General features: G+C 59.9%; 1 protein-coding gene across 13 annotated transcripts in view; it reads left to right on the top strand.

Moving 5' to 3' along the window:
- COL18A1 (collagen type XVIII alpha 1 chain) overlaps nucleotides 1-15,442 on the top strand; it is a 111,333-nt gene that overhangs the window by 67,616 nt on the left and 28,275 nt on the right. For all 13 annotated transcript variants that reach the window (XM_055373739.2, XM_055373738.2, XM_055373737.2 and 10 more), the window contains 12 exons: nucleotides 3,575-3,661; nucleotides 5,481-5,540; nucleotides 6,356-6,485; nucleotides 7,260-7,336; nucleotides 7,598-7,813; nucleotides 8,174-8,200; nucleotides 9,743-9,805; nucleotides 9,911-9,997; nucleotides 10,320-10,373; nucleotides 10,553-10,711; nucleotides 11,759-11,821; nucleotides 12,583-12,609. In XM_055373739.2, coding sequence (XP_055229714.1) covers nucleotides 3,575-3,661; nucleotides 5,481-5,540; nucleotides 6,356-6,485; nucleotides 7,260-7,336; nucleotides 7,598-7,813; nucleotides 8,174-8,200; nucleotides 9,743-9,805; nucleotides 9,911-9,997; nucleotides 10,320-10,373; nucleotides 10,553-10,711; nucleotides 11,759-11,821; nucleotides 12,583-12,609 — 1,050 coding nt within the window. The remainder of the gene's footprint in view (nucleotides 1-3,574; nucleotides 3,662-5,480; nucleotides 5,541-6,355; nucleotides 6,486-7,259; nucleotides 7,337-7,597; nucleotides 7,814-8,173; nucleotides 8,201-9,742; nucleotides 9,806-9,910; nucleotides 9,998-10,319; nucleotides 10,374-10,552; nucleotides 10,712-11,758; nucleotides 11,822-12,582; nucleotides 12,610-15,442) is intronic.

A 15,442-nucleotide genomic window follows, 5' to 3' on the forward strand; every position in this document is an offset into this window, starting at 1 on the left:
TGTGTTTTTTTTTAGATGGAATCTCGCTCTGTTGCTCAGGCTGGAGTGTAATGGCGTGATCTTGGCTCACTGCAACCTCTGCCTCCCAGGTTCATGCGATTCTTCTGCCTCAGCCTCCCAAGTAGCTGGGATTACAGGCACCTGCCACCATGCCTAGCTAATTTTTGTATTTTTAGTAGAGACGGGGTTTCACCATATTGGTCAGGCTGGTCTCGAACTCCCGACCTCAGGTGATCCACCCGCCTAAGCCTCTCAAACTGCTGGGATTACAGGTGTGAGCCACTGCACCCAGCTGGGATTTGATGTGTTTATGTGGTTAAATCTGGCCTGGAGAAGACACCATGACTTACAACAGCCCAGTGAAACCTTGGAAGGTCAGAGAGCTGGAACAGGAGGGAGCTAGAGGGCCCTGGGTCTGGCCCTGGGCTGGGGCCCTGCTGGGCCTGGGTGGCGTGCAGCAGGCCGTGTGCTGCTGGGCCTGGGTGGCGCGCTGCGGGCTTCGTGCTGCTGGGCGTGGGTGGCGCGCTGCGGGCCATGTGCTGCTGGGCCTGGGTGGCGCGCTACGGGCTTCGTGCTGCTGGGCGTGGGTGGCGCGCTGCGGGCCGTGTGCTGCTGGGCCTGGGTGGCGCGCAGCGGGCCGTGTGCTGCTGGGCCTGGGTGGCGCGCTGCGGGCCGTGTGCTGCTGGGCGTGGGTGGCGCGCTGCGGGCCGTGTGCTGCTGGGCCTGGGTGGCGCGCAGCGGGCCGTGTGCTGCTGGGCGTGGGTGGCGCGCTGCGGGCCGTGTGCTGCTGGGCGTGGGTGGCGCGCAGCGGGCCGTGTGCTGCTGGGCGTGGGTGGCGCGCTGCGGGCCTCGTGCTGCTGGGCCTGGGTGATGCGCTGCGGGCCGTGTGCTGAGGGCTGTGTTGGTTGATCTCTGTGTCAGGTCCCTGCAGGCCTCAGGTGTCAGGAACTTTCTCTTTGGGTCTTAGATGAGATTCCAGCTGGGGAGAGGAGAAGCATGCTTGTGTGGTAGAGAAGAAGACAGACTTGTTCAGCACAAGACTTCTGAATTGAGATACTTGGGAAAGAAACATTCAAGTTGTGTGACTCATAATTTTTGGCAGAAACAAGCACAGAGCTTTGGGAGCAGGGAGGAAACCGAGGCTTCCTCCTCCTCAGCCTCTCCACAAGGCTGCATCGACCCTGGCGCTGCCGCAGATGGTGCCTGGGACCCCCGGCCGCAGCTGGGTCCAACAGAGCCCTCCGGAGCATTGGTTGTGTTCCTCGTCCTAAGAGTCCTTGGGCGTCGTTGGTCTTTTCAGGTTCACTTTCTTGAGTCAGGTTTGTCAGTGGCCGTCTCCCGGGAAATCATGCACCGCCTCCCAGCTGCTGCCGTTGCCTTGAACGTCATTTCCAGCTGTGTCCTGATTTCCAGCTGTGTCCTGATTTCCAGCTGTGTCCTGATTTCCAGGGTGCTGAGGCTGCAGTGTGTCAGGAAGCATTTTACATGCTCTTCCCTCACAGAATTCCTGTGAGCTCTGTTTCGGGTGTCTCCGGATTTCATAACTTTCAGTCCGAAGTCCCTTAAATATTTGTAATGGGCCTGTGGCTTTTGCACTAGTGCCTCCTGCCCCACCCCCGGAGCCAGCAGCCGCCACGGGCTCAGAGCTTCTCTAACCTCTGTAGTCGCCCCCCACCCAGGCACCCTGTAGCCCCGTGCAGGAGGCGTCGGCCCCTCGGGGGCACTCTCAGGAGAGCGCTGTGGCCACCTGTGGGGGTGTCAGGGCCTCATGGGCCTCTCTGGACAGTGCATGTCTGTGTGGGGATCAGGTGTCAGGAATGCCCAGTCCCTCCCAGACACCAAGACCACCCAAGATGCACCCCCCGCCCGGGCTGCCCCAGTGGAGAAGCGCAGTTGTTTTTTTTGTTTTTTTTTTTTTTTGAGACGGAGTCTCGCTCTGTCGCCCAGGCTGGAGTGCAGTGGCACGATTGCGGCTCACTGCAAGCTCTGCCTCCCGGGTTCACGCCATTCTCCTGCCTCAGCCTCCCAAGTAGCTGGGACTACAGGCGCCCGCCACCAGGCCAGGCTGATTTTTTGTATTATTAGTAGAGACGGGGTTTCCCCATGGTCTCCATCTCCTGACCTTGTGATCCACCCGCCTCAGCCTTCCAAAGTGCTGGGATTACAGGCGTGAGCCACTGCGCCCGGCCGAAGCGCAGTTTTCTAGAATTCAACCCCAGCTCCTCCCTGGGCCTGACCTGGGGGCTCCTGAATGTGAAGGCTCAGCCGCTGGGCTGCTGCCCCACCCCCACGCAGTAGGTCCTGGTGGATGGTGGACCCTGGACCCCACGGTGCTGCCCCTGGCCGACCTGGGGGCACTGTAGGCAACGCCCTCCCCCGCAGTGTGATGCTGAGAGCCGCTGGTGCGCTCTGTGACGCTGAGAACCGCTGGTGCGTTTTGTGGGAACCCTGTGGGAAACCCAGGGGGCCCACGGGGTCCACACCCCCCCCACGCATGAGCTCACACGCGTGCATACGTGATCTCATGTTTGCACACATGTGTCCATGCAGATGCATGCTCTCATGCACATGTGCCCACACACTCAGCACTCACACCCCGTCCTGCAGGCTCAGCCCCACTCCTGAGCCACCTGCCTGGGCTTTGGGGGCCCAGCCGGCGTGGGGAGCCCCAGGCTCCAGCTGGCCTCGCTTGGCTCTGAAATCTAGGCCAGGATGCAGAACCCGCAGTGCGGCCAGTGGAGCCCCTGGTACTGTGCGCAGCCCCCACCTGGCAGCCCCTTTTCCTGCCAAAGCCCCTCCCAGCGTCCTCTCCCCACCGGGCAAGCTGCTCGCTTGAGGCTTAGGACGTTGCGCCCTCCTGTGTCCTTGCCCAGCATCCCCAGCCTGCGTCTCACGAGGCACCGCCGGCTGCGCCAGGGCCCGAGAGGGCAGGGTCAGGCACCCTGGCACTCAGCCCAGGACTGAAGATGCCAGAGGGAGCGGTGGGTAGGTGGGTGAGTGAGTGAGATTAGGTCCGGACGGAATGGGCGCAGAGATCCAGGAAACTCCCCCACATCTGCGGCGTTTCTGTCCTTGGCTTCTGGGTTTTGTTTTTGATGAAAAAGTGAAGTTCGAAGAAAGGAAAGCCATGGTGCCGCCTCGGTTGGTCCGAGTCGGGAGATGAGGCCGCCTGGTGCTTGCGTAAAGCTCCCGGGACTTGGGGTTGGGGGACTTGACCTGCAGCCCCTCGAATCTGCCCGCTCTCCCAGGCCTTGGATCGAGCCACACCTGCTGTGGTTCTAAACCCGTAGCCCTCAGGTGGCCCATCAGCTGCCTCAGATGAGCCGAGTCTGAGGGAGCAGCCTCCGCCCAGCCGGGTGCTTTCCACATGAAAGCGCCCAGGACGCCCCTGGGTCTCACCACGTCTTCCTACCATGAGGCATACCGCACCCCCAGGGAGGCTGCCCGAGACCCCTTCCCTCTCCGAGACTCTCCTGCCCTTTGTGGGCCCCCCGAAATCTGGAGCTCAAGCAGCACTGGGGTTGCCACTGCCGCCTCAGGACCGCTGGTGACCCCTTTCTCTGTCTGCATTTAGGGGGTGATCGCTGAGCTGAAGGTGCGCAGGGACCCCCAGGTGAGCCCCATGCACTGCCTGGACGAGGAAGGTGATGACTCAGATGGGGTGAGTGACATCTGGGGCCCGGGTGGGGTCTCCCCTCAATCCCTGGCACGCGGAGTTCAGGGCCAAGGTCTGTGACAGGAAAAGTCCCAAAATATACCACCTGGGGCACTGGGAAGCTGCGATGCCATTTCTACGCTCTCCTGTAGCACCTCAGAGCCCTTCCTTGCCCTGAACTTTCCCGTAAAAACAAATACAAAGCATGATATAAACACCAGAAACCACCCTCCATGGCAGCTGGTGAGACAGAGGATGTGAGGCAGCTCAGCAAAGTGTGTGTGTGTGTGTCTGTGTCTGTGTGGTGTGTCTCTGTGTCTTGTGTGTTGTGTGTGTGGTGTGTCTGTGTGGTGCGTCTGTCTTGTGTGTTGTGTGTGGATGTGTGTGTATGTCTGTGTGGTGTGTCTGTCTTGTGTGTTGTGTGTGTTGTGTGTCTCTGTGTGTCGCTGGTGTGTCTGTCTTGTGTGTCGTGTGTGTCTGTGGTGTGTCTGTGTTTGTGTGTAGTGTGTCTGTGTGTGTGCTGTGTCTCTGTGTGTGTGGTGTGTCTCTGTGGTGTGTCTGTCTTGTGTGTTGTGTCTGCATGTCTGCATGGTGCGTGTGTCTCTGTGTCTGTGTCTGTGTGTTGTGTGGCGTGTGTGTTGGTGGGGTGTGTGGAATCACGTGGTACCCAAGGGGAGACTCCCCCAGCCCCAGGTGTGAGGAACAGCAGGGAATTCTCACTCAGGGGCCCAGATCACAACATGCCCCACGTGAACATGGACCCACAGCCTCGCTCCTGGGGGCGTGGGCAGGAGACGCCGTGGACGTGGACCCACAGCCTCGCTCCTGGGGGCGTGGGCAGGAGACGCCGTGGACGTGGACCCACAGCCTCGCTCCTGGGGGCGTGGGCAGGAGACGCCGTGGACGTGGACCCACAGCCTCGCTCCTGGGGGCGTGGGCAGGAGACGCCGTGGACGTGGACCCACAGCCTCGCTCCTGGGGGCGTGGGCAGGAGACGCCGTGGACGTGGACCCACAGCCTCGCTCCTGGGGGCGTGGGCAGGAGACGCCGTGGACGTGGACCCACAGCCTCGCTCCTGGGGGCGTGGGCAGGAGACGCCGTGGACGTGGACCCACAGCCTTGCTCCTGGCGGCGTGGGCAGGAGACACCGTGGCTGGACTGTGGGCAGTGTGTGAACATCCATGTTACTTCCATGTTTTTTCTTTATTTTGCCTGATAAGCCCGTTGTTTTTGCCTGGAACATGCCAGAAGACGCCAGATCGTTCACATGGTGGCCATGACAAGGCTGTGCCCTGGGACAGCTTGCTGGGTGCAGGGGGTCGCCGAGGCGCCGCACCCCTCCCCTGGCCGGTCTTGCCCTCAGGGGTCAGTAGCGGTCCCTGAGGATGTTTCTCCTCCGGGTTTTCCTGAAGTTTAAAACATCCAGCCGCCTTGGTGCCTGTTCGGCCCAGCCGGGCGTGCGCTGGGGAAACCTGTGCGGGGAGCATCTGTGGTGCGGCCTCCTCCAGGGCAGGGCTCTGGCCAGAAGAGAGGAGCGCGTTCCCCCTCCCGCCTCCGCATGTCTGACCACCGGCCGAGGCAGGTTCAGAAGCGTCACTGTCCTCGACCCGATTGGACACGACTTACTGAAGCTCAGATGGTGCCTGGGCAGGGAAGGCCAGCGTGCGCACCCCAGCGCCCCCCCCAAGAGCACCAGAGAGGGCTGGACGAGGCGAGAGGGGGCCGGGAGGAGGCGAGAGCAGCGTCCTTTGCTTCCCAGGCCTGCCGGGCTCGGGGCCTGGCCTGGCTGCCATCTCTCCAGCCTTTCCCTTTTCAAACTTCTCAGGCATCCGGAGACTCTGGCAGCGGGCTCGGGGACGCCCGGGAGCTTCTCAGGGAGGAGACGGTGAGTAGCCGGACGGGGCCCCGCCCACCCTGCAGGGTCCCGGGAGAGCCCCTCCCAGCAGTGGGGTGACACATGTGCACACGCAGGTGTGGCTCCAAGAGCTCCCTCTATGCCACGAAGACATATTCCTGGCTGGGAACAGGGATGCTGGGCTGGGCAGACGCTCGGAGCCTGGGCGCTGGCCCCGCTCCGGCCCTGCCTGGCCGCCGCGTGTCTCTGGTGAGAGGATATTCCTTTAAAACGAGGTCCTGCCTTGCACACTCCTTGGTCTTCGAGGCAACCTTGGCCTTCCCTTCGCCCCATCCCTCCGTTAGCTCGTGGGTGGCCACCAGGGAATGAACGGGTGTGTGAGTCTGACGACCAGGAGGAGAAGGCGGTGCAGGGAGCGTGCGGAAGGCTTTCCCCAGCTCGGGCCACCTGAGAAAACATAGGAGGGGCGGGGAGTGGGGAGGCCCCAGCCCCGGGACTGAGGCGCGGTGCTTTCCGTTAGAGACGGGTGCGGGAACGTGTTCCCTGCGGGGACCCTCTGCAGGTTCACATCAGCTTCCCAGCATGGCCTGTCGGGCGCCAGGAGGCCTCTGTGGTGACGGCAGGCGCAGTCCTGGGTCCTGGGGAGCCGGGGAGCCCACAGGCGGCCACACCCCTGCGGCCCACGGAAGGAAGCCCCTTGCACACAGCCCTGGAGCACCCTCCTGTTTCAGAGGATTTTTCTTTATCTTTCTTGCAATCTTAAGTATTTCATTTCACAAACCAAGCAAGTCTCCACCGGGCATCTGCCGGCTGAATAACAGGCCACCTCCCCTCTCGTCCTGCAGGGCGCGGCCCTAAAACCCAGGCTCCCCATGCCACCCCCGGTCACCACTCCACCCTTGGCTGGAGGCAGCAGCACGGAAGATTCCAGAAGTGAAGAAATCGAGGAGCAGACAACGGTGGCTTCGTTAGGAGGTAAGCTCTTTTCTGGATGTGGTGTGTGTGTGGTGTGGGGTGTGTGTGGTGTGTAACATGTGTGTTTGTGTGATGGTGAGGTATGTGTGTGATGTATGGTGTGTGGTGTGTGGTGTGTGCAGTGTGTGGTGTATTGTGTGTGGTGTGGTGGTGTGTGTGTTGCGTGTAGTGTACGTGTGTGGTGTGCAGTGCACGTTGTGTTGTATGTGATGTGTAGTGTGCGTATTGTGTGTATGTGTGTGATGTGCATGTGTAATGTACATGTGTGTGATGTGTATTATGTGTTGTGTGTGTGTGTGTGTGTGTGTGTGTGTGTGGCAGGTGGGGAGATGCCGAGGCCCGGATGGTGGCTCTGGGTACAGGCTCTGGGTGTTCACTGTGCTTCTCTTGCAAGATTTCTGTTGGTTTTCATTTTTATTTTAAGTAAAAGTGAAGAGGAAAAAGGAAAAGGGACAAAGCATGCTGGGTGATAAGAAGGCATTCTGGGGGCCGGGGTCTCTTGTAACAAATTCAGGAAGCATCTCCCAGGTTTCAGCTGTCATCAGCTTAGATGGCCACACCGGCCTCACTGTTGATTTTAAATTCTGTCTCCCTGTTGCCTTTGCCTGGGAGCCGGAGCTCAGGGGAGTGCGGCTTGAGGCTGGGGATCTGACGGTGTCCAGCCGGGCTCCAGGACTGAAAGCGTTTGGGCTGCCGGGGCCGTCTGGGGTGCCGAGAGCAGAGCTGGGGCCACCCAGGGGGCCTGACCGTGGCCACCTCTGCTTCTCTTCCCAGCTCAGACACTTCCTGGCTCAGATTCTGTCTCCACGTGGGACGGGAGTGTCCGGACCCCTGGGGGCCGCGTGAAAGAGGTAAGGCCACCTCCCTGTGCTCCTGAACCATTCTGAACCAGAGCACCTGTGGCCTTTTGGGCCACTCACTGTGAGCCCTGATGAAGCCCCTCTGTGCCCGTGCCTCCTTTGTGCCCAGCACTCGGTGCCAGCATGCGTCCACCCTGCGTGTCCACTGTGGGAAGCAGCCCAGCCTGGGACTCTGGAGGGCACAGCGGGACACGCGGGCAGGGTGTATGGGGCCCCACCCCAGCCCGAGCCCTGTGTTCTGTTTATTCCCAGGGCGGCCTGAAGGGGCAGAAAGGGGAGCCAGGTGTTCCGGGCCCACCTGGCCGGGCAGGCCCCCCAGGATCCCCATGCCTACCTGGTCCCCCGGGTCTCCCGTGCCCAGTGAGTCCCCTGGGTCCTGCAGGCCCAGCGTTGCAACCTGTCCCCGGACCACAAGGACCCCCAGGGCCTCCGGGGAGGGACGGCACCCCTGGAAGGGATGGCGAGCCGGTGAGTCCTCACGCCCCCCCGAGTCCGTCCCGGTCTGGAGGTGGGGGCTTGGGCAGGAGGGGGAGAGGCTGCGGCCGACGTGGGAGTGAGCTGAGCTGGGATCGGGGCAGGTCAGCAGCCTCCTTAGGCCCACCATTGCTCGGGGTTGGTGCTGGAAGGTGGTCAGACGTGGGAGGTGGAGCTGCTCAGACACAGCCCTTGTGGGTGTGAGGAGGCTCCTGGCGCGGGTGCGAGGACATTGGGGGAAGGCGTCTGCCACCTCGTGGGGACTTGGAGCGTGGGGTGCATTTCCATGTGGACACTGTAGGTGGCGCCGGAGGAGTCATTTCCCATCACTAATGGCTTCTCTTGCACACCCAGGGTGACCCTGGTGAAGACGGAAAGCCGGTGAGTCTGCTTTTCTTTCTGACCCCTGTGTTATCTGTGATGTTTGCTTAGACCCCAGGGCTTTGTTGCCAGTGACACTCTTTTTAAACGCGACCCAGTGAGGAGACTGTACAGCAAAACCATTTTGAAAGTGGAATTTTGTAAAGAAAAGATGAGTGTAACTGTTGATGGGAAATAGCAGTTATGCATTTGTGTTGAGACATTTAGGCCACAACTACCATGAAGAAGGAAAGGAAGTGAGAAAAGGCAGAGCTTCCAAACCCTTAGAGGGAAAACACACAGCAAAGAAAAAGGAAGTCGGGCGGGGCGGGTGGTGGTGCAGGTCGGCGGGGGAGGGAAGCACGGGGCGACCTGAGACTCTGTGAAGTCCGAGCTTCGTCGCAAAACACGCAGTTCAGTCTTTAAAAATCAGCAAACACCGTTTCCAAGCACAGTAATGACGTGATCGACTGCGAATAAAGACCTGGGAACAGCCTGCCCAGCAAATGGTAACACTCGGCAGAAAGTGGGGCCGTCACGAACACTGGACAGGAGGGTTCAAGTTAAAAACAGTCTAGAAGGTCTGAAAGGACAGGGAGGGCATCTCATGGTGCCCACCGAATGGTCATTACCGACCGCCTGGCACCCCACAGCCAAGCTGCCTGCGATGAGGACCACGGCAAAGCAGGACAGTCGGCTGAGGGGCGGCACGGGGCCCACCCACTGCAACAGGGTACACGCACGCGTGTGTGTGAGTGTGGGGTGAGGATCCACGGGGCCCACCCACAGGGCACACACACGTGTGTATGTGCGTGTGTGTTTGAGTGTGTGAATGTGTGTGTGAGACTGCGTGTGTGTGGGGGGGTGAGGATCCACACGTACACATACCACACATGCACACACGGCACATATCACACACCACACATTACACACCACACGTGGACATGTGCACACACATTACACGTGTGCACACACCACACATTACACCACACGTGGATACACTTGCATACACACTACACACACGTGTGCACACACGTGGACACATGCACACATGCTACACACGTGCACACATTACACGTGAACACACATGCACACACCCCACACATTACCCATACCACACGTGGATACACACATACCACGTGTGCACACATGCGTGCACCATGGATTATGCACACCATACATGCACACTCACACATCACACATACATATCACACATGCACACACCACACTCACACTCCTCACACACACACCATGCATACCACACACACACACACACACACGTATGTAACACCCAAGCACCAGCTGTTGTGGAGGCCTTCGGGGAACCTGCTGTGACCTCCCGAGGGATGCTGCCCGCAGCTTCCTCCAGGCGTGGCTGGCGAAATGGGCTCCGGCGGGAGACAGTCTGCTGGGCCTGGCGCCCTCCTACTTTCCGGGCCCTGGAGACTCCCCTGAAGGGCTCAGCTCCCGTCCGTCCCCTCCTTGGGGGAGGAGCACTGAGGGTGCTGGGTGCGGCCCATGGTGGTGCCTTCCCTGACTGGGCACCTGGATGTTGTGTTCCAGGGCGACACCGGGCCACAAGGCTTCCCCGGGACTCCAGGGGACTTAGGTCCCAAGGGCGACAAGGTGAGTCTCCGTGGCTGGGTGGGGCCCCTTCCTGTGTTGGCCCTTGGCTCAAGGTGGGGGCTGTGTGCGTGCCCAGGGTATGACGGGCTTGTCTTGTGTTCCCAGGGAGACCCTGGGGTTGGAGAGAGAGGTCCCCCAGGACCCCAAGGGCCTCCAGGGCCCCCAGGACCCTCCTTCAGACACGACAAGCTGGTGAGTCCCACCCTTGGCTTCCTACGACCCGGGGTGTGCACTCCTCAAAAGCAGGCACTGCCTCTGGGAGGGCATCTGGCCCAGGAGTATCAGCTCCACCCTCAGGGGCTTGCGTGGGGTCTTGGCTGAGCTAAGGGGTCACAGGTGTGGTGGGAGCCCCCATCCACCTGCCTTCAGGCTTCTCTGGGGGCAGCAGAGGGGCCGTGGTTTCTCAGCTCCCTGTAGAAACAGCTCGATATGCAGCTTGCGGGGCAGGGGCCAGGAGTAGGCCAGGCGGGGGGCCGAGCTCAGGGCAACGTGTCTCTCCGGCTCTTTTCCTCAGACCTTCATTGACATGGAGGGATCTGGCTTCGGGGGCGATCTGGAGGCCCTGCGGGTGAGTGGCCCTTAACCTGCAGTGCTGCCCGATGTCTGTGCCCGTGAGGAACAGGCCATGGACCCCCAGGATTCAGCTGCGGTCCTGTAGGGGGTGGGGACGAGGCCTGGTTTGGGGGTGGTGGTCATCCCTGGTGGGTGCCACATGGGCTGTGACTATCTGTGTTCGCCCACGTCCAGGGTCCTCGAGGCTTCCCTGGACCCCCCGGACCCCCCGGTGTCCCAGGCCTGCCCGGCGAGCCAGGCCGCTTTGGGGTGAACAGCTCCGACGTCCCAGGACCCGCCGGCCTTCCTGGTGTGCCTGGGCGCGAGGGTCCCCCCGGGTTTCCCGGCCTCCCGGTAAGTCCTGCCTCCCGCCGTCAGTGTCGGGAGCCCTGTCTGCTGGGAGTGAGGGGTGAACACCCCACATGGGAGCCCCTGCCCAGCCTCAGGCCTCCCCAGTCCCCGCCCCCTCACCTCATCTCCTCTGGGAGCTGGCGGGCGGTTGCTGACTCGGGGCCGCCCTGGGGTGTGCGGAGGCACCTGAGTGGCCACCCCATGGTTCTAGGGGCGCTGACCAGTGGGGGTGACCGCAAGCAAGGCCTCCGACCTCTCTGGCCCTGTGGGTCCACAGACTGCACTGAGAGCGTCTCCATGAGCAATTCCCATGGGTGGGTGTGGGAGGGCCGAGGTCAGCATTGCTGGAGGACCAGGGGAGGGAGGAGCCTGCTTGGCCAACGTGGCTCATGGGGTCTCAGGTCCCCACAGCAGGCTTCCCACCAGCTGTGCCACGCATGATGGGCAGCAGGTCATGATGGGCAGCAGGTGCAGATGTGGCTGCTGTAATTGGGTCACGCTGCAGTGGCATCCCGAGGCCTGGGGTCACTCGGTAGCATGCCATGGTGTGCAGGGCAGGGAGTGTGGGGTTAGGTCACCCATGACATGCCCCTGCCTCCGTAACAGTCCCTACCTGATTCAGCCAACCCTACCGATGGGCGTTCGCCGTCACCATCGGCTCTGAGGCCTCTCTGGGTGCCGCATGGCAAGTGCTCCCCAGGATCCATTCTGAGGGGAATTTGGGCTTAAAGAACATGCCTAATCCATACTCATGCATGTGGCCAGACTGCCTCTCAGAGGGAGCAGCGGCTACCCCAGCCCTGGTGTGCAAGCGTCTTCCCGCCGTGGTGCTGTCAGCCCTGCCATCTCATCCTGCCAATGTGGCTGCGAAACTGTGGGCTACGCAGGCTGTGGGGTCTCCCGTGAGCCCTGGGACTCTGGCCCTGTGTCTGGGGAACGTTCTGTGTCCTGCCTTCCGGAAACCTGCAGAAGCCCAGATAACTTGTTAACCCAGAAATCGTTTTAGTGGCCGAATGCCATCAAGACCCACTATGCTCTGCTCTCCCCCAGGGACCCCCAGGCCCTCCGGGAAGAGAGGGGCCCCCAGGAAGGACTGGGCAGAAAGGCAGCCTGGTAAGTCTTCCCTCGAGTCCAGGGTGAGTGGGGCCCAGCACCACACCATGTGGCCCGGGTCCGGGGGTGCCTGGTGACGCCCGTGAAGGGGAAATGCCAGGAATAGCCCCCCATCACAGCCCCACAGCCTGGGGCCTCGGGCTGTGGAGGTCAACCTGACCTGGGCGGCTGGGGCTCGGGTAGAAATTCATAACCCTGTGATGATGAGTGGACTCACGGGTTTTAAGAACGTGGGCACCCCGCGAGATCTGAGATCTTGCTCCGAGCTTCCACGTTGGTTACGGGGCAGTGGCCATGAGCCTCTGTCGGACTGACGCAAGGAGCCGGGGCCCCGGGCGTTTGTGGGTGGACCTGGCGGGAGTCGCCTGCATCTGGCCTCCTGGGGAGCGGTCTCCAGCGTGACCTCCGATGAGAGCTGCGCTGCTTTGGACTGAGCAGGGGGTGCGGGCTGTAAATGCCCCTCACTGCTCTAAGCCTGTGGCTGAGCTGAAGGGCCCTCCTTGGGGAGGTATCCAGGCCCCACGTGTAGCCAGGTCCAGCACTGGGATCAGGCTTGGCGTCCCTTGTGGCTTCCCTTTCAGGACCCCAACCACACCAGAAAGGGGGATGACAGTGGCAACAGCCTCAGAAACTATTAAACCTGCACAGGCAGTAAAGCAGGGACCTGGGTCAGGGCACAGTTCCTGGCAGGGCGATGTGCCTTCTTCTGTCCACTGTGCTGCGGGTCTGATTTTGTCATAATCCTGCTCTTTTCCGTACAGGGTGAAGCAGGCGCCCCAGGACCTAAGGTACAAGCAGAATCCCTGGCACACCAGTCCCCTGCCCCTGGTGCCCACTCAGTGCTCGGACCCCCAAAGAGGGTGGAGGCCCCACGGTCGAGGGAGTGAGCTCTCTTGGGGCTGGCCTTGACCCCCACTCCTGCCATCTGTCCATCCGTCCTGCCGGAATCGCTGGCAGCGGCCTCTGTCACTCTGGCAAGGTGGCTTCGGCCCTTGTCACTCTTGCGATGTGGCTTCCACCGAGCTCTGGTCTGCCGGTGAACTGAGAGTAGATGCGCCCTGGAAGCTGAGCTCATCTGGAAACAAGCTCCCTGTGGCAAGCGCGATAAAGCAGCTCCGGGAGCTTTGGGAGGAGGGGCTGGGTCACAGCAGGTGGAGAGGCTGCCTGTGGCCTGGGGAGGGCCCTGAGCTGGGCCCCCCAACATCCCCCCACAGGGGAGCCCCAGCCACCTGTCCCGCAGGCTCATGAGCGTCTGGGGGCACTCAGAAGGAGCACTGAAGGCAGCCTGGGTGTCCTTGGCGGCCCTGGCCTGGCCCAGAGTCTGCTCAGACCCTCTGGACTCAGGGCAGCTGCTCTCCATGGACCCAGCCTTCCTTCGGGCAGCCTGAGGTCTGGGCCACAGCCTGCTTGACTAGACAGTTTATCTGACACCCCCACAACGACCCATTTTCTCCTTCTGTTCTGTGGGAGTGGAGCTGGAGGAGGAGCTAGAACCCTGCAGAGGAGGGGCTGGGAGCCGGGTCTGGGCCTCCAGTCGGCATCTGTGCCGACCCCACCACAGACGCCCCCGGAGGTGCCCTCGAGGATCCAGGCTTCTGCGGGCCGCCCACTTGAATCATGTCCAAAATGTCAGGAGCTCCTCACCTTGGGCTGGACGGGGTTGGCACTAACGGGAAACTTCCCCCAGAGCATGGCCAAGCTCCAGGATGGGGGTGATGAGGGAAGGAAGGCCAGTGGGGAGAGGAGTGAGGAAGAGGACAGCTGCGAGTCAGGTGGTGAGAGAACCCGGAGGGGCTGAGAGGACATGGGCTGGGAGTGAATGCATGTGCACATACACACACACCCCTCTCCAGCATATGTACACACACACACCTCTCCAGCATATGTGCACACACACCTCTCCAGCATATGTACACGCGCACACACACACCTCTCCAGCATATGTGCACACACACACACGGACACACATCTCCAGCATATGTGCGCACACACACCTCCAGCATATGTGCACACATACAATCTCCAGCATATGTGCACACACATGCACACACACACCTCTCCAGCATACGTGCACACACATGCACACACACCTCTCCAGCATGTGTGCACACACACATACACGGACACACACATCTCCAGCATATGTGCACACACACACCCCTCCAGCATATGTGCGCACACACACATGCACACACACACCTCCAGCATACATGCACAATCTGCAGCATATGTGCACACAATCTCCAGCATATGTGCACACACATACACGCACCTCTCCAGCATATGTGCACACGCACACCTCTCCAGCATATGTGCTCACACACACCTCTCCAGAATATGTGCACACACATGCACACACACATCTCCAGCATATGTGCACACACACGCACGCCTCTCCAGCATATGTGCACACACACACGCGCACCTCTCCAGCATATGTGCACATACACATAGCCGGCACATGTGCACACATCTCTCATGTATGTGCACGTGTATCTCTAGCATACGTGCACACATGTATCTGGTGTATATGTGCAACACATGTATCTGGGGCATGTGCACACATATCTCTTATGTGCACATACACACACGTATGTAGGTATGTGCCCACATGTTTTTCTAGCACACATGCACACACATCTCTCCAGCATATGCACACACATATTTTCAGTGTGTGTGCACATCTGTGTCTCTAGTATGTGTGCATACACGTACACATGTAGGCTTTGAGTTAAGCAGGGGAGGAATATTTTGATCAGCTTTAAAATCAGCAAAATTAGATATGCATGTATGAAAATAATGAAAGTTTTAAAAAAACAAAAATGTCAAGTAACGTGAATGAGAATTCTAGAACCCTACAACCTAATTGTAAACCTGATAGAAAATGAAGAAAAAAGGGATGAAATTAGAAAGAGGTTTTCAACAAACCTTTTTTTGGAGACAGAGTCTCGCTCTCACCCAGGCTGGAGTGCAGTGGTGCGGTCTCAGCTCACTGCAATCTCTGCCTCCCGGTTTCAAGTGAGTCTCCTGCCTCAGCCTCCTGAGTAACTGGGACTACAGGCATCCGACACCACGCCTGGCTAATTTTTGTATTTTTTTTTTTTTTTTTAGTAGAGGCAGGGTTTCGTCATGATGGCCAGGCTGGTCTCGAACTCCTGCCCTCAGGTGATCCACCTGCCTCGGCCTCCCAAAGTGCTGGGATTACAGGCGTGAGCCACCACAGTCAGCCTAAACAAACTTTTTTATAGGCACTTTTTAAAGATCAAAAATTAGATGAGGCTGGACACGATGGCTCACACCTGTAATCCCAGCACTTTGGGAGGCTGAGGCGGGAGGATTATTTGAGTCCAGGAGTTCAAGGCTATAGTAAGCTACAGTCATGCCACTGTGCTCTAGCCTGGGCAACAGAGCGAGACCCTGTGTCCAAAAAGAAAAAAAATTAGATTTTTAAAGACGATAAAAGGATGCCAGGCACTAAGATAGATTAAAGCCAAGAAAGTAAAATCTAAGATTCTCATGAAGTCAGCCCTCAAGTGAAGTGGGTGGTACATGGTGCCCATCTGTCAAGACCCAGCATAGCTATTGGAGGGTGGCCGCAGTGGAGACCCAGCGCTAGAAGGG

The sequence above is a fragment of the Gorilla gorilla genome, chromosome 22 (genome assembly GCF_029281585.2).
Source record: "Gorilla gorilla gorilla isolate KB3781 chromosome 22, NHGRI_mGorGor1-v2.1_pri, whole genome shotgun sequence".
NCBI lineage: Eukaryota > Metazoa > Chordata > Mammalia > Primates > Hominidae > Gorilla > Gorilla gorilla.